Source organism: Prinia subflava, chromosome Z (assembly GCF_021018805.1).
Source record: "Prinia subflava isolate CZ2003 ecotype Zambia chromosome Z, Cam_Psub_1.2, whole genome shotgun sequence".
Classification (NCBI taxonomy): domain Eukaryota; kingdom Metazoa; phylum Chordata; class Aves; order Passeriformes; family Cisticolidae; genus Prinia; species Prinia subflava.
Genome location: NC_086283.1, coordinates 100464851 through 100490281, shown reverse-complemented (window position 1 = coordinate 100490281; position 25431 = coordinate 100464851). Strand labels below are relative to the sequence as shown.

General features: G+C 37.1%; 1 protein-coding gene across 7 annotated transcripts in view; it reads right to left on the bottom strand.

The window, feature by feature from the left end:
* Positions 1-25431, bottom strand: part of SMARCA2 (SWI/SNF related, matrix associated, actin dependent regulator of chromatin, subfamily a, member 2) — a 120179-nt gene that overhangs the window by 76500 nt on the left and 18248 nt on the right. For all 7 annotated transcript variants that reach the window (XM_063423777.1, XM_063423783.1, XM_063423781.1 and 4 more), the window contains exons 3-9: positions 22053-22176; positions 11955-12284; positions 11003-11104; positions 8821-9070; positions 3651-3777; positions 2238-2411; positions 1839-2012 (exon numbers count right to left, since the gene is read on the bottom strand). In XM_063423777.1, the coding sequence (XP_063279847.1) occupies positions 1839-2012; positions 2238-2411; positions 3651-3777; positions 8821-9070; positions 11003-11104; positions 11955-12284; positions 22053-22176 (1281 nt within the window). The remainder of the gene's footprint in view (positions 1-1838; positions 2013-2237; positions 2412-3650; positions 3778-8820; positions 9071-11002; positions 11105-11954; positions 12285-22052; positions 22177-25431) is intronic.

The window sequence follows — 25431 nt, the reverse complement described above, 5'->3', positions numbered from 1 at the left end:
GCTGGTCTTGACAGTATCTTTTAAACTCACACCAATACCCATTTTTGAACTATATATATAGAATGCAACTAATGAGCTGTGACACAATCACCATTTCTAATCATAGTAAATGAATGGAGATTTGTGGAATGAATTCAGCATTACTGAAAAGATCTGCAAAAAGTTTTAGACACAGCACATTTTCATAGACCATGCATTGGCAAGCATCTGAGAGGAGATGATGTTTTCCAAAAAACCACTAGTACACATCTGCGAATTCCAAATTTACCACAACTGGACTAAAACTAAACAAGCAAAGTAGCTCCATTAACAAAACACAGAGATTGGTTTTGTAGAAGGATTTAATTGAGCAGTAAGTGCAAAACCTCAAACTGAAAATGCCTGTGAAGTTCTGTATGTATGGTAAGAGCTTCACTCCACTCTTGGTGGGGTGTTTTAGGAGAAAACATTGATTATCTGGAAGCACTGGCATCCTGTTCCATTTCTGGATATTCAAATCTACTTCGTACTTTTCAGCAGTGGACATCTTCCTTACTTATCACACTGCATGTTCAATTTGACATAAGCTGAACCTCACAACATACAGAAGTATTTCCCAAATGTCAATACTGCTTTTATTTAAAATCACCTCCTTTTCTGCTAATAATTAACATTTTTCCAAGCTAGGTTAGACAAACTCCTGATGATTATCTCCAATTACGGAAAAGTTCTGATTTTTGATACTGATTACTACATAAATTTAAGCAAAGGTTTTGGGGTCTACACATTTGTTATTCTCTTATGCAAGTCCTTAATTTACACTTTACGCAAGCTTTCATTTCCAAGTTTCTACCATTGTTAAATTCAATTTTTTCTGCATTTCATTTTGTGATTTTTAAAATCAAAGTGTTCAGCCCACTCTCGTGGTGGGGATGGATTCTGGACAGAAACTAGTGTTTACATCTGCACTTCTGTTAGATACTTACTGCTCTTTGCCAGCAAGTTACAAAGTAAGCTTGTCAATTTCCGTTCATTCTGTGTTAGTGAAATGTTAATAAAATGTTAAGATAGAGCTAACCGACGTCTTGAGGAGTTTTTTCTACCCAAGTCACTGTCATATTTGTACATATACACTGATCTGTCTATGATTTGAATTCCAGAATTATTCTAACTCCTGAAATGTAGGCAGCCCCCTGACTGGTTCTACAGCATTCTGAAGAGACATGATTATACAAACTCCTATTTTACCCTGTTCTTAAATGATACAGTTGATATTGTGAGGGTATAGGGAAGGAAAAACCACAAAATGGTAAGGAGTGTGATATGAGGCATTAAATGGGTAATTAAATGACTGCTATTCATTCTCAAAATACATGCATTACTACTATTGGTTAGGTACTTTCATATGTGGAATGAACTGTATGTAAAAATTGTGTTGCAATGCCATGAACAAGTTAGTCATCTGGTATCTTGAACTATAAACCTAGAAATAAACCAAAGTCTATTATTTTTAAAATGGACCAATAGCCCTGCAATTACTCGGAAGTGTTAATATATGAAGTTAGTAAGATTAAGTTGCTGTTATTCAGAAGTGGCTGTGCTAAGTTTTCATGCTAGTAAAAAAATCTTCCTATACAAAAACCTTGCAAAAGAAGGAGTTACAGGTTAAACAGTATCACCCTACAATTAACACAAACATACATAACAAAATGTAGTACTTTTGGATTTATACTTCTTGCATTACCAAGTATGTCACAAAGGAAACACATGGAAGTGGCTGAGATATTACATAAGCATACTAAAAGGATACAACACATAACTTTAACTAAAAGAACCACATTCCTTCCTCTGCTCCTTACCATTAGTCTCCTCATTCTTTCTTTCTCAATTCTCTCAGTTTCTTTTTTCTGCTCACGTTCAGTGTTGGCATGCCAAGTTGCCACAGCTTTAGAAAGTTTCTGAATTTTCCCAGCCACTGACCGGTGGTACTCTTTAAAATCTTTAGCATGCTGCAATATGCTGTTCAGGTATTCCTAGAAAGAGAATCAAGTTAGTGCAGGCACTCTTACATAGCAAGGATCTGAAATCAGGAATGTAGGAGTTCTAATGTTAAAAGTCTTCCAATTACTTCCCACACCACCTGGAGTTTTTTAATCAGAAAAACTCCAAAGGTAAACGAAATATGTAAAAGAGAAGATCTGCACAGCAAAGCAAGGTGGATTTCTGTCACGGGGCAAACACCTAGTAATTTAAAATACCTGGTGCTTCTGCCTACGCTTCCTCTCCTGCTCTATCTTCTGCTGTTTTTCAAGCTTCTCTGTCATACGAGCCTCTCTCAAGGTCTGGCGCTTGCTCCGTTTGTAGGCTTTGGAGTTCAGAGCTGTCTCCAGTGTTGTGTCACGACGCATGCAGGCTACTACCTCCTGTCTTAACTACCAGTGGAGGGAGGGGGAAAAGACAAACACTCAAAAAATGTAATAGCTTTTAATAAAACGTCTTTAAACACTGTTATAGTAGAGTAAAAAAGTAAATTATTCAAAACATATCCTGGTCTCCTCTTTTCTTTATAGTTCTGAAAAGATACATTGATAAAAAAGCATTGATACAGTAGTAACAGCTACATATTATCCTAAACAAATCTTAAACCTTCACAGAATGTTCAAAAGTGTTAATTACATTTAATCATAATTTCTTCCCAAGATCCTGGTAGCAACTGTCCTGCTGGAGGAAAAGGGGCCAGCCAAGATGTTACACCATCAAAATAGAATGCAAATGAACCACATGCATAATACATTTTCTAGTGCTGGACCTGAACATAACTCACAACTTGTTTCATTGCCAGCTGTACAAAAGACAGGTGGGAGAGGTAAATGTTAAGAGCTTGGAACAGCACTCCTGTAGCCCCACCAGGGGGACAGGGAGAGCCTGCTGCTTTTCCTCTAATCTCTAACAAAACCTCATTACAAAGGAGTGCCAAGGGTAGAAAGGAAGGAAGATTTGGACACCATGGCATGACTCCTGCCAAGGCTTTTGTCAGGAAGTGTTTTGCTTGACCTGCCAAAATGCATCTTTGTTCCTCCAAACTAGCTGTAAAAGCCAATGGCAAGCGGCCCGTAACGGTCTGGCAGTGTGATTCCTTTTCTGAAATTAATCTGCTGATATAGACACTCAAATAGATATAAGTATATAGTATAGATACTCAAATCTTAGGCATGATTCTCTTACATTTCATTTTCAAAGTCTGTGCCACAGTGGAAATCCCAAACACAAATCACAGAGGAAAAACATACAAAACACCAACACACAGTTTTTATTAACACAAGAGGAATTGTGGAAATACTAAGTATGTCCAGAAGGAGGTATCTGTTGAGAAGACCTGTGCTGAAAATCAGCTTGCAGTCTGTCCAGCACTTTTTTTTTTTTGTGTCTTTGTACCAATGTCATGTTCATTACAAAAGACATGGTCACTTTCCAGACTAGAAGATAAAGCTGCGCATTTTTATTACCAAAGTAAAATAAAATCTACCATTTCTGTGATTTGTGTGTTGGTTACGTTAGCTCTCATGCAGGATCTGCTTACACTTTGCATTAATGCAAAATCTCTTCCCAGTTGACTCTTTGCTGCATGAACATGTTTGCTATGAAAATTTTCCTCAAGTAAATGGCATTACCTGGCGTTGGAAATTCAGTAACCTCAGTGCCTTCAGCTCCACCGTAGCTTTGGTTCGCAGATCAGGGGGCAGAGAACCAGGTAAGTTCTCCAGTTCCTGGATTCTGTGAGCAATTCGAGCCTGAAGCCTACAAAACCAGAAAACTGGGTAAGACACCACGAGAAATCTGTAAGGCATTATTAAAACTATATAGTAAAAACAGTCAGTTTAACTCAGGCATTTACATGTCTTTTCCTGGTTTTTTGTGAACTAACAGACTTTTGCAAAGATGACACTGAGTATCTTTTTCCACTTTGAAAATAAATTGTCAAGTGATCAAAATGCCCCTTGACCTTTCTTTTCAACTAAAAGTAGATAGGTGAAAATAAACTTGGGAATTCTATTTTACACATATTATTCAGGATTGTGCTTTCAAACTTCTTTGATGGATGTTATTTTTATGCAATGTAGTTAGTGATGACATAGACCATACTTGCCTTAATATCTGGAATTCTACTTCATTATTTTATTGACAAAGTAAGTTTGGTCATAAAGTATTCACAGCTATATGACTGCTACTGTAAATCAAATTCTACTTCAGTCTTCCTTTAGAAGTTCATTTTGCATTCATTTGCAAATTCAAGAGATAAAGAGGGAGTACTAGACAAGACAGATAGAACTTGATTTTTTCTGATTTTAGTATTCTACCAGAAGAATTCTAAAGTTCCTGGAACAACAAATAGGATATAATGCTGCCTTACTGCAGAAGATAATATAAGTGTCTTTAAGAGAGTAAAAAATTGAAGCAGAATTAGGTAAGTGATGTTTGTTGTACAGACTAAAAAGCAAATCAAGAAGATTTATTTCTTAACTATTAAAAGTTTCATTAAAAGCTGAAAATATTAATTGTGGTCCAAAGAAGCTCATTATTCCTGCAGACATAGTCTTCATTCAGAAAATGACTGCCTTATTTTGATGTATCCAGTTTATATACTACACTAAAGTGTTCACATTTTGCACAACTGGGCATTCCACTTAGTAGGAAGATATTTTAGTTCACCTAAGGATTTAAATCTTGAGAATTAGGTGGTTTCTTGGAGAAATGTACTAGCTAGTGTACATTCATACAAAAAGCAGCCAAGCTGTTCTAAATCACATGCTCTACCTGTCGCTTATCCACACATGGATGCAATCCTGCATTACAACAATTATTTATTTCTCTTTTTCCCTTCCCAAAAAGCTGCAGTCTGTCTCCTGAAACTATCACCTACAAAGCAGTTACAGCCAAAATCCAGCTTCCCTGACTTTAATAAAACCTTAAGGGCGCAGTCACAACATTTCCAAATCTTTTGAGCTCTGAATTTATTAAAGCAACCAACTATTGAACACATTTTCAATTTTTTTTTTACATTCATGCTAGCAATGAGTGTACTTTCTTTTACTATACATGAGGATTAGTTAAGTTAGTTCTCCCTGACATACCTCATGGTTTTAGATAACTAACTGAAAGAGTCACTTCCAAACAAACATTAAGTGAAATGCTGAGCTGACTTCTTAGTTCTGTCAGATTTTTTTTTCTTTAACTTCTGGTATAAAACATATAAAAGTACTTGCTATCATAGGAGTTTACACAACTGCAGTTCAAGCAATTGCCAAAGGTGGATTGGGCTCTACATTTCTACCATCAAAATTTGTAAAAAAAAATCCAAATACACATGTTCCTTGAGATATGTCTAAACACAATCAAAGCTCACAGATTGTGCTTTTTATGTCCCATCATCATATTATGCAGTCCACTCCCATATACAACTCATTTCACTGCTAATAATTTGTTTTTCAACTTGAATTTATTAAAAAAGCAGATCAGAACTAAATGCGCATGAAAATTCATCATTAAACTATACAGCAGATTAGTATATCCAGGATAACTTTTCCTTTAACTCTCTTCCTTCGTATGTTGAAATACACTGAGCTACAAACAATGCCATTTCAATGGTTTGGTAGGTGATTGCCATTCCTTTAATAACCCAGTCACAAGAAGGAATAGGAACAAAACCACCAGTATTTCTAAGTCAGTAGAGATTACCTCAGAAAACTCTTATTGTAACTCAGATCAGTTCTGTGTTTAAAAAAAGTCCAGAACCAAAAAAGTTGAAATACTAATGAAAATCTACAGTACACATACGGAATAAAGAAAATGACTACCAGATGAGTTACATATGAACCAAAAAAACCCCCACCATATCTTGAAGTTTAATTTCATACTTTCCTAGAAGTACTGTTTATACATAATGTCTATAGTGCTAATAGAGTAATGGTAATGGTGTTTTCTTCAGCAGTCAGCAGGATTTTTTAAAGAATTCCAACTGAAGTGGATGGAAGAACTGATGAGCTATCTCTCACCACCTTCTAGTCTTTAAAGGAAGTGACCACAGATTGTTGCACTGTTGCTATTTTCATGGAATAATGCTAACAAATGGTAGGTAAAGAGAATCCAAAGGAAAAGTTTCCTAGATCTTTCTGAGTTATAGAAAGAGACTTCCTGATCTTTTACAATCATTTGATGTATATAATCTCACCATTATAATAAATTAATCTTTGCAGTTCAGCAGCTTAGCTTGATGCAGAAAGGGGCCACTGAATGCAGCCACTCTTTGCAAAATAAGTGATGCACACCCATTCCTCATGAACTTGGGTCAACAGCAGAGGCTGTGGTTGTACAATCGAACCTGTCTGGCATGGATGCCATGCAGTAAAGAAGATACCTACGGAGATATTTTGCAGGTAACAGAAAAACACCATGTACAATTTGCAGGGCATTACCAAGTGTATTATTTTTTAATGTGCAATGAGAATGAGAAGGTGGAAAACGCCTTTCAACATAATAGAACAACTTTAAATTATAGGCATTATTATCTTTAAGACAGCTATTCAGTGAGATTAAAAAGCGGCACTTTATTCTGAAGCAAGCATTAAGGAGAGTTTTATAAAAACGTGTATTGGATTTGCATGGCTAGGTGTTGCTAGCAGGGGGGTTACAGCATTGGTTTATGTGAGAAGCTGCCAGAAGTTTTCCCTGTGCCCAGCAGAGCCAATGCCAGCCAGCTCCAGGACAGTCCCTGCACTGGTCAAGGCTGAGCCAACCAGAAATGGTGGTAATGGCTCTGTGACAGCAGAGTTAAGAAGGGGAAGAAAGAGTTCCTGGGCAGATGGAACTGTGGCTACAGAAGAGCAGGGTGAGAACACGAGAGGAACAACTCTGCAGACATGAAGATCAGTGGGCTACAGGCAGCAGAGCTGAGATTCCCCTGGAGCCCACAGTGCAGGCCATGCTGAGGCAGCTGTGCCCCTGCAGCTCATGGAGAACCACATGGATGCAGAGATCCACCTGGAATTCAAATGGTTTTCAAAGTGTAATGCCCTTTTATTAAAAAGGTTTAGTGTGAGATCTCAAGAGTCAACTGTTTCATAAAGCTTTCACTAACTTCAGTGTTTTCTGCATAAGGATGTTTATTTTGGCTTTTTTCTGCTCCGTTTTATTAAGAAAATGTGAAGACAAGTTTGTGAATTAAACATGCCTATATTAAAGCTAAATCCAGCACCATTCAAAGCACAGAAGCTGTCAAGCTGCTCTTTTCAAAACTTTTTGTCTAACGTTACTTACACAGTTTTAACAAATTAAAAGATTTCCAGGATTTCTACATATTCTAGAACTCAAAGCAAAATTAAATACCAGTAATATTCAACATTAAAAAAGCTAGGAACTTACATCTATGTTACATCTAGGATAAAAAACCCATCAAATCTAAAACCCTTCTCCTGGAGAACTCCTATCAAACATTCATCTCACTCTGCTAAGAACATCAGTGTACTTAGAACCTAGCAGATAAGCTGTATCTGTAAATGGTTCCCTAAATAAGTAAAAGCATCAGCTTTATTTCTTGTCACTGTTTATGAACATTAAGACATAATAGTTTGGCACAAGTAGTGCAATACAGCAGGGCTGAAAACACAGGAAGAATAACAATTTGAAGTTAATTGATGAAGAAAACGTTACATCATACTGGCCATATGACTCTTGGTTGAAGTTAGTGCTACAATTCTTCTGTCAGAATAAGACCTTAAAATGGTGTTTTCTACAAGCTTTCTGGAAAAGATCTGGAAAATAGTGATTTCTCATGCTGAGTGTTATAGCCATTCAGTCCTAGGGTATATGGGTAAGACTGGCAGAATGATGACAAGAATGGACTTAAGCAATACCTGACACAAAATGTAAGAACTTTTCTGTAATCAAGGCTGGATTTTGGGCATGGCATCACACCCAAAAGTGCATTATGGTGTTCTGCCTTCTTAATGGAAAAGTTTTTAAACCAGTCTTCTGTGAGATCACCATCCCTCTTGGCTACCTTGCCCTACAAACTCAAAGTAACAATGCAAGATGCATCATTAATCCAAAATCTGAGTGCAATTACTTTCTTCTGACTGATAATGATCAGGAACGTAAGTTAGGTGCAGGTCAAAATCCTTCTGCCTGGCAGACTCTCCAGGTCAGTTCTTAAATAGACTTGATGATGAGAAGAGGGAAGAAGTCTCTTTCTGTAACTCAAAAAGAAATGTTCAACCTTATAATTTGTAAAAAATATTCTTCATCGTCTAAACAGAACACTCACAAGGCAATTTTTGAAAATCATGCTACCTGGTACACTGTCTTTTAATCTTGCCCATGACTTTCTTATTCTCTCCACTCTTCGGTTGTCCAGACAAATCCATTAATAAAATGTGGTTTTGCTGTGGCTACTAACTCTTCATCCTTTTGACCTTCTCTGTTCTCTTTTAACATCCTTTTGTTTATAATACTGAAAACCTTGTGCACTAAATTGGTTTCTCTGTAAACTACAAGGATTTTGATTTCCTAACTTTCAGTGTTTGTAGGATCCAAGTAATACGCTAACCCAGCAAGGCCCTTGAGCCTATTTTAAATGTAAATGCTTTCCAGTGATACTGCCAGTAAGCTTTACTAGTTCATAATTTGGGGTAGAATTAAATAATTTGGTTTGATGTCTGTGTACTTCCTGATAACACAGCCTTTCTCTGGAAATTTGTTCACGCTATTACCACTACAGGTCCTGATTGCAAGGATGCTAAGGATGTGAAAAACAAGAATCACTTCCATCTTGTTGTTCCCTTTTACCTGTATTCACGTTCTTGGAGTATTTCAACAGGATCCAACCCTTGCGGCTTCTGGATAGGGCTGATGCGGTTCTGCTTTTGCTGCAGCTGCACAATAGGGGAGGGCTGTCCAGGAGGGGGCTGTGGCACAGAGGGCCCAGCCAGGGTGGCAGCAGGCTGGGCAGCAGCAGGGGCTGGAGAAGGTCTCCCACTAGGAGCTGGTGCTGGGATTTTTTGTTGTGCATTGGAGGCGCTCATATCTGGCGCTTGGCCTGGAAGATAAATAGGGCTGATTCATAACATGAAATGTGGAAAGCAGGGAGAAAATCACAATGGCTTTCTTGAAGGTAAGGTAAACATTCAAATTCACCAGTGTAGCAGTGCACTTCCACACCCAAGCAGGTGTTGCTATGTAAGGGAAAGAGTTTCAGATTACATATAAGGAACATGTAAGGAAGTTAAACTAGAATTTTCTACAGCCTTCTCACTGTAACTGGCTCAGTGCACCTCAAAGCCTGTTGCAAATTTCACTGAACAAGGTGCTAAATAGCCCACCTAAACAATCAAGTACTAAAGGGACAGCACAGAGCTGCTCTGTGCTTCTCTGGACTGCCTTACCAGTGTGAGAGTGTTTTCTGCACTGTGTTCGGCTTGTATTTCTTTGTTCTATAATGTTTATTATTTTTGTCATTATTAAAACCTTTTATTTTACAAAGCATGTTCAAAGAAGTTGCCATAGAATAATGGCTATTATTAAGCCATTTCTCTGCAAGGGCTGGACCCTAAGAGACTTTGGAAACCCCAATACACCAGAAAAGGCACACTCAGACTACATTCTGTTTTTTGAAACAGACATACTAAAATGCAAGTACACCACACATTGCAAGAAATGGCCAAAAGAAAAACAAAACACATGAAACTTCACGATGAATGCTATTTCTTTTACTATTCCTACGGACTTTTAATTCTAGTGTTACAAGAAATGAAACAGCTGTAGAACTGACCTCCTGCAAATGCAAGATCTCATTCTGCCTCCTGTTCACTATCCTTGCACCAATTAGAAGAAAGCATCTAACCACAACCTGACAACAAGCAGAGCTAGGTCTGATTTTAGGCCTCTACCAGAACTTGGTAACCATATGAAAATTTTTACAAATGTAGAAATTTTTACAGATTAGAAATACCTGCCAGATATAAACATCTTTTGTTTCACTATTATCTCCTATCAGTTGCATTTATTTCAAATATCAGGAACTCACTTATTCTAACCACCTTGAAAAGCAACACACCAGTTAACATGGAAATAGTACCTGTAATTTACAGTCACTAAGAGCCATAGACTTCAGTATTTCATTATGATTTCATTATTTCAAGTTACTCATGCACTCAGATGTTCATGAATTCACTAACAACAGGCATTGCTAAAATAAGATGCTACTTAATTGTCTGAAGAGCCATGGAAGTGACTTCAGAAATGGAAGTCATTTGAGCTAGGGAAAACAACTAAAGTACACCTGCAATCTTGTAATCAACCTTGATTCAAAACCAACATCCTGGAAACTATAGAGATCACCATTTGTCATTCACACATCTGCAAAAAACTCCAGAAAAGGAACTTGAGCACAAGCTGTAGACTCTGTATTTAGCAACACTGCATTTCAGCTTATAAAAAGAAAAAAAGCAAGCCCATCAAAACCCTCTGTGCAACCTCAGTTCTCAGGGAATCTGGGAAGCTGAATAACTGCATAATGAATGACAAATAAATTTGAAGACATGGGGGAAAAAAGTTACAGTGTTCATTTGATCTCAAAGACTGTACTGCTCCTTTAAAGCAATTTGATTCCAAAAGAACAAAACACACTGAAGGACTCAAACAATGTAATTCTACCATGATTTGATAACTTTTGTTTATGGTAGCAAAGGTGACAGACAAGCTTGCTGCAATTAAGCATGCTCAGAACATAACTTACTAAGTTTTACTTATGTTCCTCAGAAAACTTACACATTTCATTCTGATTACAAAAAGGTGCTTCATGTTCAGTCTGTCTAAAAACCACAGTAATTTCATGTGGGTCTTTTCCAAATGAATAAAAGGTCAGACTCTCCTTGATTAAAATCTTAGGCACAATAAAGCTTACACTATTTTTCCTGCACAGCTTTTTACCTTTCCTTTTTACTTTCCCCACATCTTTTTCCCACTATACCTTCAGTCCAAGTTTTAGGGGTAATGGCAGCTGTATGTCCAGGGATCCCCGGTGCAGACCCCGGCCCAGTTGCAGCACCACTCATTGCATGTAATCCAATACCTGCAATTTGACAGAGGAAAAAAATGTGCTAAAACACAAGCATTTCCAAGATCCAAAAAATCATTGCTCTCCAGCATGCTAATCTATTCAGAAAAGTAGTACTTTTCTTCATTAGGTAAGGATTTAAGTGGTTTTTACTGTTAATGCATGTACATAATGAAGGCAATATATATACTTAAAATCATTTTTCATGAGAAAACCCAGCTTACTTGCTAGCAAAGCCATATCCACCAAAATGAACTTAACAGTGACATTATTAAAACATAAGAAAACAGTTTTTTCTTAACCTTTGATTCTAACACAAACTCAATAATGGAGTGTTCAGAAACTTAACAGGTGTTTAATATAACAATTTTCTTAGGACCTAAATGTGCTTGCTTACCTCACTGCAACATCTATTATCATTGTGAGAAAAAAGTAAGTACACTTCCTGTCCCCTGTGTTTTGTACTTAACAGCACACTATACATGGTTTATTTTCAACAACCTCAATAATCAGTCAACTTGATCCAGATTATTTATCTACTGTCCTGCAGGATTATTTATCTACTTTTCCAACAGGAGATGGAAAATTCACCATAAGAAAAGCAAGGGGAAATGCTATCGGTAAAGTACAATTAACATTCAAAAACTGTCAAGCATATCAGGACAGACACAGTAAAATAACTTCTATTTCAGTTATTAGTATTCTGTTTGGACAATATCCTTGTAATAACAGATCTGTTTGATGCACTTGCTCAGGTTCAACGCAATCTCCAGTTACAGCCCTTCATAGCATCCATTTCTTAATCTATCACAGGTAGAACTTCAAGAATTACCTGAGCAATGATTCCTGACAAAGATTCACTCACCAGACTGTCTGTTGAAGGCACTGGGAGGCTGCTGCTGCTGGATGCCAGGCAGGGTCCGCTTGCCCTGGACAGCAAGCTGGAGGTTCTCTGGCAAGGGCTGACCCCTTGCCAGCATTTTGTATGCCAGAATCTGAGCCCGTAGCTGATGCAGCTGTGCAGGGCTGAAAGGGGAAGGTCCTCTGTTGGGCTGATTCATAACTTGTGGGTCTCCTGCTATAATGGGTCCCGGCTGACTGGGAGTCATCTGAGGTGGTGTTGGACCTCCTCCAGACATTGGACTGGACACGTGCTCTGGTGCTCCTAGAGGAGATGGGTGTGGAGACATATAACCTAGAACAGGCAGAAGAATCATAACCTTACCACTCTGCTAAATAAACCTCATTTTCATCCAATTTTTTAACAGTACATAAAGTATAAAAGCATCTCTCTCGTGTCAGGATAGCTGTAGCATTTTCAGCAAAGACAAAAGTGCAATACAAAGTTCCCTGGGATATCAAGATAGCCTCAGGAGCTCTTCTGTGAGAAGAACCACAGTTATTTAGTCCAATGATTCTTAAATATAATAATTACCTGCATGTTTGGAGTAAGACAAACTAAAACATGAAATACAGTATGGAAGCCTGGTGTTCTAGCTGTTTACTAGAACTATGGAAAAATGTTTATTTGTGGAATACATGCAGTGAAGTCTGCCTGGTTTATAGCTTAATAATCTAAGTTTATTTTGAGGTACACACATCAAGGAATATCCATTCACTTCTACAGGCTACCCTTGCCAATGCTCACCAACATACAGAAGTAGAAATAAATGGTATTCAAATCTATACAATTACTCTTTAATTCATACAGATTAAAGGTTTGAGACAAACAAAGAATGTTCAATACCTTTTGCCATCTCTACAACTTGGAACAACAACTGCAAGCATAAAAATCACCCTATGAAGAAGCTGCTGAAGACTACTGCAAGAACAATCACAATCTGAAATGAACAGTGCTTGTATCTTATTACAGCACTTGAAAATGCAGTGGTTTTAATTCTGAACATCAATTGCACCTAGTACATATTTTCTTGAGCTCTAAAAAGCACAAAAGACAGGTAGTTTTGGGGGATTTTGTCCACCAAGAGTTAAAAAGAGGTAACAATATTTACCCACTTCACTCTGGTAATGTGGAACACAGATAATCTTCTCACAAATTGGAAAAGTCTAAAAAAAACCTCATAAAAATCTAAAATCTTCTGGTTCATTTCCATATTCCATGTTTGTAAGCCACAGACTGAGACTCCAAAGATCACAGTACAGCTGATAATTGTGTGACACCCAATCTACTCTTCTCCCAATTTTCCTGTCACTTTAAAGTGAAACTACATCAATTTCATCTGTATGTAGTACAGACCATTGAAGAAGTTTTGCTTGCTCTTTAGATTCGCTGCTTTTACTGACCCTTCAGTGAAGGCAACATAGGCAAAACCTCAAAATAGTCTCAACTTTTCTGGGATGACAGCAGCTGTAAGTCACTAGAACTTAAACAAGTGAAGAGATTAGAGTGCCAAAGAACTGAAACTTGTGCTCAACTTAAATAAAGACTGTAAATGTATGAGACAGAAGAAAAAGAAGAAGGATTTCAGTTCACTTAAAAAAAGGAAAATGAGACAGAAGTACAGTGGGCAAAAGGAGATTTGTGATAGGAAAAGACCAGACAAGACAGAAACAGACTAAGCTGAAACTAAAGATTATGACAATAGGAAAGGAAGATGATTTTGGCGAGAATAAGAGAAGTTACACAGTTCAAGAGAAAAAAACAAGGTGAGAAGTTCAAAGGAAAGGAAGAAAGAGATGTTAAAAGTTAGAACTATTGGAGCTATATACTAGGTCAATATAGAAATTGTCTATACATCCCTTGGTGATAAAAGGTATGATAAATAGCTCTAGTTTACTTATCCATCTTCTTCTACTAACTTACTTTTTTATCTCTATTATTTTATGAGAAGAGGGGAAGCTACAAATCCCACTTGCTGAGCACTCTGCTTAAGAAAACACCCATCATACCACAACGAAACAAAAAACAGACAACTGCGTTATTGGTTTTTACTATAAAATGGGGTTTATTGCAACGTTTACCCATTATTGCATTTCTAAATCTCAGAATTTACTTTAAATGGCCCCTAACTGCAATTACATTGTTTTCTGAACTGCTTTTGAAAAAATAGTTTCTGTACCTCCTCAAATTATACTGCACAATTTATAAATTCCTTAATGACTGATAGATTTCAGACCCAAGATCTTGAAAGGCATCTTGACTACAAAAGTTTAGAACAGTGGTGTAAACTGAGTATTTGTTTTCAGTCCTGACAGTTCAAGCTGCAAAGTCTGTGACTAAGTTTTGCAAAGAGGAGTTTTCAGAAGCAGCTTTTTTTTTTGTATTTCCAGATATGTATTTATTACTTACATTTTCTCTCTTCCTCCAAGGCCTCTGCATTAGCATTCTTAACAATGGAAAAGTGTGCTTGACAAGAGGAAGAATGAAAATAAAATTCCCACGAAGTCAGGAAAGAATAAAATCCTTCCAAACTTCTTGTAAAGGTGCTAAAATGTGGCATTTAGACACGTAAATTTTGTCATGCTGTATGAAAATTTTCCTTTAAAGTTTGTAAAACTTTCATATGATGACAGTGACAAAAAAAATACAGTCAAAAGCCAGTCTTAATAGAGTATTTATACTACTTGCCTTTTTCCTATCTTACTACACATACACTCTAACACAGATAAACATACACAAGAGAAGATCCCCTAAAATTGAGTTTAATCACCATAAAAGGACAATAGTAACCTACAGTTTTGAACAATAAATACAAGTGTTTTTTTCTTTTCCACTACCAGGAAAGACAGGCCAAACATCACTGTCTATACTTTAAAACTGCAGTAACTTCTAAGCTTCATCAAGTTTCTCCAGATCTTGTCTAACTGATTTCAGAAAACCTTGAATGAGAGTGATTCCTAGTCACTCTCACACTGGATTTCCTTTCCCTCATGTCCCATCAGAATTTCACTTATACAATTTGTAAAGGTTACTTCTCTGCTTTTACTGTGCATCTTTGAGCAGAGTCTTGTCTGTCTTTTCCATAATCCTTCAATGGGTCATAGAAGAGGCTGCATCAGAAATCCTTCTCAAGTTTTCCTAACTGTATGCATAATCAGAAACATACTTAATCCCACTTTGGTATCAACTTATTCAGCAAAAATACAACACAGCACGTTGTAAATAATGTATATTCTTTACAGTATTAACACTGGAAGAAATCCTAGTTCTAACACTTCTCCAAGTACTATTGGAGGGCAGTGTGTGCACGAAGTTTCTGCTTTAATTGCTTTTTGTTTCACTTCAGTTAACAGAAACAATAACATCTTTCTTTTCTGTTTTAAAGCTGAAAAATCAGAGCGCTAAAAATTTAGACACTTTCTTCTTCACTTTTAATACTATAATGAAAATGAAAGAACACCTACAAATGAATTCAAAAACTGAGTAAAGATACAGAAAGAATTCAAGTTTTAGCAGTCCTAACATTGGTATGCTCAACAGAGGTTTTAAACTGCAACTAAAATTTAGTAAGTCTTAAACAATGAAAGTGTCTGAGGAACATGTGTGTCACGTCTTTATGCAAACACCAACAGCAAGGATATATTTGTACTCAATAATGTGACTGTAAGAAAATTTTTGCATTTGGAAGATACAGACAGGATTGAAGAAATATAGCTGTGTAACTCACTGAACTATCACTTCAATCATCCATTGAAATTAGTTCAAAAAAATGAAGAAAAGACATCAAGTCCATCTCCTCAAGACACAGTACAAAAGCATGGTGTCTTGGAACACAGTGGAAAGCATGTCCATGTGAGACTGAGGCTACAAACTTTCCTAAAGCAAGCAAAGCATCAAATTTCCCTCTCTGTAGTGTGGCCAGGGTTAACACCAGTAAAGAAGAAAGCAAGTTCATGTGTGCCAAATAATTTAAAACTAGGACTGCAGAAATAAAATTGTTGAGAGGTCTTACACTGGCAGGCAGAGAAATAAAGTGGCAGACCTTTTCTCATCTTTAGAAGTCTGAAATAAGTCAGAAAAGGAAGTGCAACTAATTTAGGAACAGCAGGGACAATGAATATTGCCTGTGAAGTAGCAGTTTATTAGTGAATTCTAGAAATTAAACAATAGTGTGTCTTTCTACGCTCGACAAAATAAAATGCACGGTTAATAAAAATTAATACAGATCAAGTCCCAGAATCCTAAATTCCTTCAGCCCTTATATTTCCACTTACAAACAGCAAGAAAACACAGCCAAACAATTCAAATTGGCCTGTATTTCACTACTGTTTCTCACAAACCTAATCCAATTTTTATAAATCCCAGCAAAATACATAAATTGTTTATTCCAGTCCATTTATATATTTTTATGAAGTCTTTATAATACAAATATTTTATTTTATATAAATATTTGGCGTATCTTTCCAATTTCTCCTCAATTCCTTCAACAGTAAATTCTAATCATGATTTTAATCTGTTGGATAACTGTTTAAGAGCTTAACAATTTACATATTTAAAGTAAGTAAATTTAAGAAGGATAAGTAAATTTCATACTCCTCATATAAACACTGCAGAAAAAATTCCACAGTTCACTCACAGAGCTGGAAGACAGTTTCTAACTGAATTCAAAATCAGTAACATGTAGTAAGTTTACTATTTGAACACCCAAATATAAAGTTGGAGCAATGTATTTTCCATTCATTTAACCTACTAGCATCAAAACAAAGCTATTAAGACTAAACAGGGACATCGTTGTACATAAGTTCAAGAAAAGAGAATCTGTCACAAAAACTAGTCAGGAATGTTACCCTTTCTCCAATTTAGGAGTAAGACTGGAAGGAGTAACTGCTCAGGAGAAAGATACCAACTCATAGTATTTTACCCCATAAATCAGTGTCAGACTTCTGAAAATCATCCCGTTGCAGTATGCAATAAAAATGTGATGATCTGCCCGAGCTAGTGAAACATTCTTTCTGCATGACTAGCATCTCACTGAGCACCAATAAAAAATAAACCCAGAAACTAAATAATAAAGTTACATACCTTAACTTTGTAATTATTGTTGGTTTAAAAACTGCAAAAATCTCAGAATGGTAATTGCCATTCAACCAGTGAACAGGCATTTAGGTAAAATGACACAGTTCTTGCAAATGTTTCTGACTTGCTCATCATTCATTTCACCTCAGAAAAGGATAGTTAATGACTTCTTAACATAGGCTGTAAGAACCATTACTTCCAAAATTCTGTATCAACTTTCTCTTGTTCATTCATAACCATATGTTTGATTTGCATAAGTGTATCTACAACTGCATGTGCATTTGCCAATGTAATTCTAATTTATCACCCACATTTGTAAGCATGTATTTTATAAAAAATCTTGCTTTTGTACTTGGAGACAATCTTTTGCAAGACTTTCTTCTTTTACAAAATTACTAACAAGAACTAAAAAGACTGCTGCTGGAACATCCGATATTTAAATGAAATCTCATTTAGTGATCACTTCTCATTGTAAACTGCATACAGAAGGAGTACAGCCTATGGATTCATCACAACTGTTCCACTCATATTTCCGAGGACTGAAGCATTTTATGAAGACTATACACCCTGCTACTGTCAAAAAATTTAAGGACATTGTTTCCTCTCTAGCTTACCAGTCCTTTTCAGAATCTTGGAGCTTGTGAACAGGCAGATTCCTGTCAATAACAGACCACTACAGCCAAAGCAGTCTACCTAACTTTTCCAAAACAACTCTTTCCAAAGCAACTCCTGACCTCTAAACAAACTTCTCCCTTTCATCTATGGAACAGATGAGAAAGACATCCAGCTGACTTAGCTTTTGTATGACACAAAACCTACCACAAATACTTGGGTAATCTTTGTTGCAATGGTTAATTATCTCCATTAAGTAAGATACAGCTATTTAACACATTCTGAATTCAAATAATTTGCAGGTAAATTTGAAGGTACCAAAATACATTGGTTCCTTTTTTTTCCTTTAAAGGCTCCATTTATTACAAACCTTTTAACTGTCTGGGATTGTACAGACTGATAAAGTATTCTTTTGATTTTCTCAGCAGGTAAATTAAAAAATGGAGTTTAACATTCTCCAGGATAAAACAAACATACTCTTCTCAGCAGTACAGACTGCTTTTTATGATACAGTTTATACTACTACACAGCAAATTATTTTGCTCCTAGACATGCATTGTTGTTGGCTGTGCTAAAATCTATGCTAGAAAAATAGGCACATTCTTCTCAGATTCTGATCAGCCTTTGTAACTAGCTTATTATTCACTGCAAAACCTCTGTCTTACATATAATTTGTATCTGTACTGACTTCAAACTTTTTTCCAGATCACTATTACCTTGAACATCACTGAACCAAAACAGATTTCTAAAAACTAGAAAAATCCACAATTGGAAGATCATCTTCGAGTTACAGTTAAATTTATAATCTGTCATTTAATTATCTTATCTTAATATATTTAATGGGGATTATATTGATTTTACTCAGTGATATCTCTGTCTGGGATCATAGTATCATACAGTAACAAATCAAGGAATTTTTATAACTCTACTAGGCAGACAAAGTTGTCTCTATCATGCTACTGGCTTTAACAATGCATAGAGAAGCCTCATACATGGGCGAAGATCATTTTTCCTGACCACTGTACAAATAGTATATCACTGCTGTTGGCATTTTAACGAAGGAATTTAGTTTCTGATCTCCACAAAAAAATGACAGACTTGTTTGACTAGTATATAAAAATAATACAAGAGTATCATATGAACATAATATATAATAGTAAATTTGTCAGACTAAAGGCTGACTTTATGCAATTCAGAAGGACTTGGACAAGCTCAAGAAGTGTGACTATGCGAACTTCACGAGGTTTCACAAGTTGAAGTGCAAGGTTCTGCACAAGGGTTGAGGCAAATGCCAGCATTAATACAAACTGCTGAATGAAGGGGTGGAGAGCAGCCCTGCCAAGAAGAGTTTAGGGATACAGGTGGACAAGAAACATGACATAACTTATCGTTGTGTTGGTCACAGCCCAGAGAGCCAAACGTGTCCTGGGCTGCAGCCAAAGCCCCGTGGGCAGCAGGGGAGAGAGGGGATTCTGCCCCTCTGCTCTGCTCTGCTCAGAGCCCACCTGCAGTGGGGGCTGCATCAGCTCTGGGGTCACAGCACAGAGGGACAGGGAACTTGGAGATGATCCATAAAGATGATCAGAGGGATGGACCAGCTCTCCTGTGAGGACAGGCTGAGAGAGTAGAGATTGTTTCCCCAGAAAAAGGGAAGGTTCCACGGAGACTTTATTGTTGCCTTTCAATACTTGAAGGAGGCTTTTTAAAAGAAAGCTGGAAAGAGACTTTTTAAAAGGACTGTAGTCACGGGACAAGGGGGAATGGTTTTAGACAATAAATTCAGACTAGATGTAAGGGAGACTTTTTTTTTTTATGAGGGTGGTAAAACACTGACCAGGTTGCTCAGAAGAGCTGGTAGATCCCTGGAAACATTCACGGTCAGTTTCCAACGGGGCTCTGATCTAGTTGAACACGTACCTCTTCACTGCAAAAGGGTTGGACAGAAGGACTCCTAGAGGTCCTAATCCAACCCAAAACCTACTATGTTTCTGTGATTTTTCCAGAAAACTATTCTTGATGATCTGAATTATAGACCTCATCACAAAGAATTAAACTACAGACAATTTTTATTTTACCTACAATAATATTTATTGATGTATGGCCATTCTCCCTAAGCTTTCAAATTAATGGGCAAATTTAGGGTGCTCCATTTCCTGGGGTTTTGGAATTATTCAGCTACTTTCTGGGGCATTCTGTCAAATGCCCCACAAAAATATTAATTAGTGCATATTTATCTACTTCAACTTGAGGACTACAAACAATAAGGCATAAAAAACCCCAGACCTAGAACTAATGAGGTGTAATTTCTATTTGACACTTATATTGTTAAAAATTGTACACAACTGTGTACTGTAAGCTCAACTATCAAACATCTACAAGGAAGTGAACCTTATAGTAGTAAGCCTTGGTTTCCACCATACCCAGCCAAAGATTTTGTCAGGACTTCAAGCCTACCAGGCATCTTTCCATGGATTTTCATACTGTCCTTTTGCCATGAACGTGGGCCTGGGTAAACTCTCTTTTGCCACACTGCATATTTCCACAAAATTTGTAAAAACACATGTGTTTTACTTTCTCTAATGTTGTGGGAAATCAGACAGAAAATATCCAACAGGCTGACAGGCTATTAAGGAACCTGGTTTTCTACCCTGGACCTTTACACCAATGGTAAAAACCTGTAAGTGTAGTAGATGAGACTTTGACCAGCAGTCATCAGAACAGCATCAAGTGCCATCACCAATTTTTTGTGGAAAACAAAATTGCGTAAGAACAACAAAAAAAAACGGAGACAAAGAGGCAATGAAAGCTAAAATAGTCCTCTATAATGTCAAAAAAAGTATCTGGAATATTAGAATGTAGCAATATAGAGCTGGTTTACAGCTGGATATAATGAGTCTGATCATAACAGACCTCATCTGGCTGACCTGGCTTGTTCTAGAAGTCCCTGGGGGAACAAAGACCTCGGTGTCCCCACCTAAGGCCTGGATGCAGACACATCACTGGCCAGAGATCTGGGTGGTGCAGAGATTCCCAACCAATAGGCTTCCCAAGCCCAGGAAATTCAAACTGGCTATAAAAAGGAACAATAAAGGGATTATTGGCTGTTTCTCAGGACTTGGAAGAGGTCTGTGTCCTCTCACGGAGCCCATGTTACATTAGAACATCTGGGGATTTTTTTGACCACTTCTTTTAAAAGCCTGCCCCACATCAGGACTCTATAATCTCTATTTACTTTGTAACAGTGGCTGGCATACACAAAAGAGAATAGGAATCTATAGTCTCTAGCCTGACAAAGTTGATACTAATAAAATCAATCATCTTTTTGCAGTGCGAAGTAACCTGGAAATCTGACCTGAGGCAGCACAGAAAAGAAGAAAATAAGAAGCTTCTTGTATGTGAAGCGTTTGCAACCTATGCTCCTCTATTTTCAGTACATAATGTATGAATTGTCCCATCTTCATGTTTAGACTAAATGCTCTGTTCATTTCATCCCAAGCAAAAGTGTCCCCCAAATGCAAAGACAAGCAAAATTTGTCTCCCAGATGATTATGTTTACATTTTGTTGAAATCAACAAAAGAGAAAGTTTTACCTGATGAAGAACTTGTCTCTGCAAAGTCAATTCTATTTTACTTAATTGATATTGAAATGTTTATCGGGAAAACATCGCTTTCTAATTTTCTGGTCCCAGACTGGGATTCAGCTGGCAAGTTACAGGCTAGAGTTTCAGTTGCACACTACTCAAAAGCACAAAGAAGTTCAGTACCACTTCCTAATAGATCTGTACAAAGTGTGTAACCAAGAGCCTAATATTATTTGGGATTCTTCAGGTGATGTGGTAAAATAATCATGCAACACAGAAAACTTTATCTGCTGTTGAGCTTATACTAGCAGGTGTTTCCAGTTAAATCTCCAAAATACCAAGCTGCTCATAGAATGCATGTCCTTTTATGTTCCAACCTACAGGGCACAAAGAAGGCACACAGTAATGTGTAGAAAAGAGCTTCTATCTTCTGGCATAAAAGAACATTGGAAAGAACTTTGATCAGCACTTGATGATAATAAAATATATTAAAATGCATTTACATTTACAGTAGCCACCAAAGAAAAGAAGTTGGTGGGGTTTTTTTCTTTAAAGGTGCAAACTGAAATCTGTGACAGACTTGCTCCAGCCACAGACCTGAACCTTTTTTTTTTTCCCAATACATGTCTAATGGATACTCCAGAAAGCAAAAGGATGCAGTTATTCACTCTGCCCTGTTCAGCTTTTCCAAACAGAGCTGAAAGGAAGTAACTGGGAATCTGCTACATGGAACTACAGACTCTTTGTGGAAGAAGAGGCCCCAAAATCACAGAGCATGCACATATGGATAAACCTTGGCTATGCTGGTCCATTGGACTCTGAGGTGGACCCATTCCAGGATGAGGAGGTCGCATACTCTTCATGGAGCCACAGTGAACATCTTCAACCATTCCTTTTTCATGCAAGCCATCAACAGGCTGTGAAAACAAAATAGGTATTTAGAGAGAGATAGTATACCAATCCACTACGAGAAATGAATAACTAACTCAAATTCTAAACAAATACATGAAGAGGAAAAACTTCTTTCAGCAGTCATTCAAAATAAAACTACCAGGAACCTCTGCCCTGGAATCACACATTTAGGAAAGCAAAAAACCACTGTTCAGACTGTTTCCCCCATTTCCTTTTTGCCATTTTTTTTTCCTTATGAAATGTTTCACAATGCCAGGGAGGCAAACTGTCCAAATACAAACACATAACCTGTTTTGGCCTCATATTACAAAGCAGTGTAACACATATTAACTTATGAAATAGAGCCTGTGGCTTAACTTGAGCTATTTTTAACCCAAACTTTGCCCTTTCAGTCACTGCTCTACTGGAATGTCCCAAACACTGTTTCTCTTCAAAAACAAGGGTGACACTGCAGGAGGTAACCTCTACTTCGTTGACAAAAACAAGGATAGGCAGTTAAGGAAGGGAAAACAATACTAGTGCTCCCTACAGCTCCTGTCACCTCATACACTGCCCAGAAACTACAGCTCCCAGGGTACTTCAAACGCAGAACAGCTCCAAGTGCTCTCTTTAGAGAGTGAAGAAAAGATAGCTTGGAATCTGAAAAACAAGCTGAACGCATTCTGAGCACTGAAAAAGGCTCCATAATCGAAACTGAAGGGCTCTGAAAGTAAAAAAAAAAAGGGAAAAGTAACATTGGAAGAAGGATATCCTAAGAAACAGTGAAGTTTTCCATGAAAGCAAAACTTATACCATGTCCCTAACTATGGAAGGGATTAAGATAATTAACTTCTAACAGACCTGTGTAAGGTTTTGTATTAGGAAGGAAGAAACTGGCATCATTTACTTAGCCTCTCTCTACAGAAACACACAGCTCTGCCCCCCTAACACATGCATGCATGCACACTAAATGCTGCTCTTGCAAACTCTGCTGTGAATGGAGACCTCGTGGTCTGTTTTATCTAAATGTGTATCTATTTATTGAGAATTCTTTTTAAAAGGAGACTTATGATAGCTTACTCCAATGGAAAATGTAGGGAGTTAATTAAATGAGTGGGCAAGGAGATAGCTCACAGAAAAGAAGTGTCACATTTCTCATTTTTGAGTAATTTGTTGCACATGACTCAATTTCAACAGAACTAGACAAAGGCCACCCTTTCTACAACAGAAAAGAAGTCTAAATTTCAATTCATACGTAAACCCTTCATGTAAAATTACTCCTTTCCATTGCAATCATCAGATTTGACTGAAAGCACCTTGAAACATGCAGAATTTGTTGTTGTTCTTCAGCATTTTTGAAGGATTTCTCTATAATTTTTCCTTTCTAATCAGAAGTTTGGGTTAAAAGGAGGAAAGTTACAGAAAAGGAAAAATAAAATAGATTTTTCATACTTCACCAAACCATTTAATTGTCATGACAGTATAAAAATACTCATGAAAAGGAATTATATCAGAAAAATACACACTACTCAAGAAGCTATTTTTGATCACAAGGACTTGGGATATGGAGTAGAAATGCAGACACAGATGACTGACACATTAAAAATAGTTCCACTTTGCTGACAAAGTAAATCCCAGTGTCCTTTCCTGAGGCATGAAGATCCCTCCCTCTCTCTTTGTCCCTTCTAACAAAGACAGCCAACGCAGAAGAGGAAAACACTTGCTTCACTCTGTCTGCACGAGCTGAGTACTACAGAAACCAAAACACCCATAAAGCTGGACGTGTTCTTGTTTTGTCATGGTACGTGCTGGCTGCCATGGTATCTTTATGGCTGCCAAGAGGAGGAGACTTGCTGGTAACTTGATCCCATTTCCAGAGAAGACTCTAGCTGTACATATTTGTGGCGTACAGAACGGCAGGGATGGGTTTACTAAGTGCCAACCATGAAACCTCTGGGAAGGCAAACAGCTCACATGGGAGTGAGAAGGCACACAGCATGGGTACATCATGAGTAAAGAGGGTGGGGAAAGAAGTTCTCAGCTAAAAAAGAACAGCAGAGAAGAGAAAAGCAAGAATGTTTTGATAAAGCCTTTGGTAGAGGGAATTTTTTGAAAAATCATACAGGGACAGAGAGAGGTAGTGACATGGTCATACAAGAAAACTTCAATTCAAGGCATGCTTCTGTGGAGAGAATTAATCAAAAGAACAGATTTTTGTATAAAAAAAGTATTATTAAAAAAAAACACAGACACAAAAACAACTGTAGCAATCTGAAATGCTTCAAGTCTAATGGAAAGGAGACTAAATATATAGCAAAAAAAGGGTTTGCATCTGTGTATTTGCAAAACTTATGTGGCAAAAAAACTGAAAACTAATTTCATCAGAACTCACAAATCAGCTTTTTACTAGCAAAAATTCAAGAGATGAAGATGGCATAAACTTCTGTGAAGCTGAAATTAGTTTTAATGATTATGCAACTGCTAATGTATGCAGAGACTGTTACTTCCAAGAATATATTTAATCTAAAAGCACCTCTACTGGCTACGAAAAAAATGTGTACAACAGGGAAGGCAATTCAGCAGAGGACAGCTGTGGACCACAAAAACTGAGGAATAGTTATTTTTGGTAATTTTTCTAAATCTGTATAGTTACAAGCCTAGAGGATAACTCTGTATTATGCAAAAGGTTAAAAATTACAGAGGGTATCTTACACACAGTGTAATTCTTGTAAATTCTTCAGTTCTCTGTAAGTTACTAAAGCTATGGGATTAGTAACCTATATAAGCAATAAAGTACTACTGTCACTAGTATCAAAAGTACTATGGGGTACCTTTTTTTATTATTATTTTTTACATTTTTTTAGTCTTCTCATAGAACAGAACAGAAGGGAAACAGGAAGCTGAGACATATTCAACTTCGAGCAGAAATTACGATTTTGATTGGTCCCCTTAAGTAAGGAAACAAGTACTGAACAGGCCAAATAAACAATTCTTCTAGAAACAGAATAGGGATGAACTTTAACTGTAGGCTAGCACATGCCTACAGACTTGGCAGACTTTCAGACTTACATAATGTCCAATGCATAAGGAACATTTTGCCTACAGTGCTTTTACTCTAAATTTAGCAACTAAGGTCGTCTCAGAGATACATCACAGTTTGACCTATTTTCAGGTAAACTTTGACATTACAGTGTCTGGGGTTTTTTTTTGTTTTGTTTTGGGTGGGTTTTTTTTGGGGGGGGGTTTGGTGGGGTTTTTTTGTTTGTTGGTTTGTTTGTTTT